Raw genomic sequence first — 860 nt, 5'->3', positions numbered from 1 at the left:
CACAAAACGACCCTGAAAATCCCAGGTCGCGAGCTCAATTCGTTCTCGAGTTATCGTGATGACAGACACACACACACACACACACACACACACACACACACTCAGACAGACAGACAGACAGACAGACAGATAGACAGACGCGAAACTTTTTGATCATCACTGGAGTAATAGGCTTCGCTAATCGCTTAGCCAATAACTTTTTGGGCGAATATTTGAACCTTGGATACCCCAATTCACACCCTTAGGGTCGGTTGCCAGGATTTGCCGTAGGCGTTTCGTTCTCTAGGAGTGGACCTTAAGATACCCTGAAAATTTCAAGTCGCTAGCATATCTCCTTCTCGTTGAACAGACACACACACACAGACTGACAAACAGATATACACAAGGTCGTTTGCATAAGCCCGCTGGACAGCTTTTTCAAAGCAGATGGGCGCGCTGAAAAGAGGGGAAATTGCGTCTTGTTTCTCAGCTTGCTTGCAGACTGGTGTGGTCTAATGCAGGTGCAGGAGGGATCGCGCCACACAGCCCGCAGCGCCATGCTGCATGGTCGGGTGTACGAGGTCTCTCGCCTCCTCAATCAGTTGTTTGGACATCTCCTGCCTCACTTCCACACCTTGGGGTTGGTCTTACCCGTGGTAAGTGATGGCAGGTTTCAAGTCTACAACTTTTGTTTTTGTTTTTTTGTGCATTACGGGCCCTGTGCGGTGACATTTTGCACGAGGTAGCGAGGTGAAAAGCATTAAAATAACAGAAGACGCAACAAATACAGAACAAAACTATAATAAATGTATGGGTCCGACGCGGTCCGCCTAGTGAAGGCAACCACTTCTGCCTATTGAACGTGAGAGTTGGAGGGGGGG

General features: G+C 48.6%; 1 protein-coding gene across 1 annotated transcript in view; it reads left to right on the top strand.

Moving 5' to 3' along the window:
- Positions 1-81: 81 nt before the first annotated feature.
- The window catches only part of LOC127750071 (uncharacterized), a 14,938-nt gene continuing 14,159 nt past the window's right edge, over positions 82-860 (top strand). The window contains exon 1 of the mRNA XM_052270624.1: positions 82-635. Coding sequence (XP_052126584.1) covers positions 495-635 — 141 coding nt within the window. The 5' untranslated portion in view covers positions 82-494. The remainder of the gene's footprint in view (positions 636-860) is intronic.

Source organism: Frankliniella occidentalis, unplaced genomic scaffold (assembly GCF_000697945.3).
Source record: "Frankliniella occidentalis isolate FOCC.00 unplaced genomic scaffold, Focc_3.1 Scaffold130, whole genome shotgun sequence".
Taxonomy (NCBI): domain Eukaryota; kingdom Metazoa; phylum Arthropoda; class Insecta; order Thysanoptera; family Thripidae; genus Frankliniella; species Frankliniella occidentalis.
This window is presented reverse-complemented; position numbering and strand designations above follow the sequence as displayed.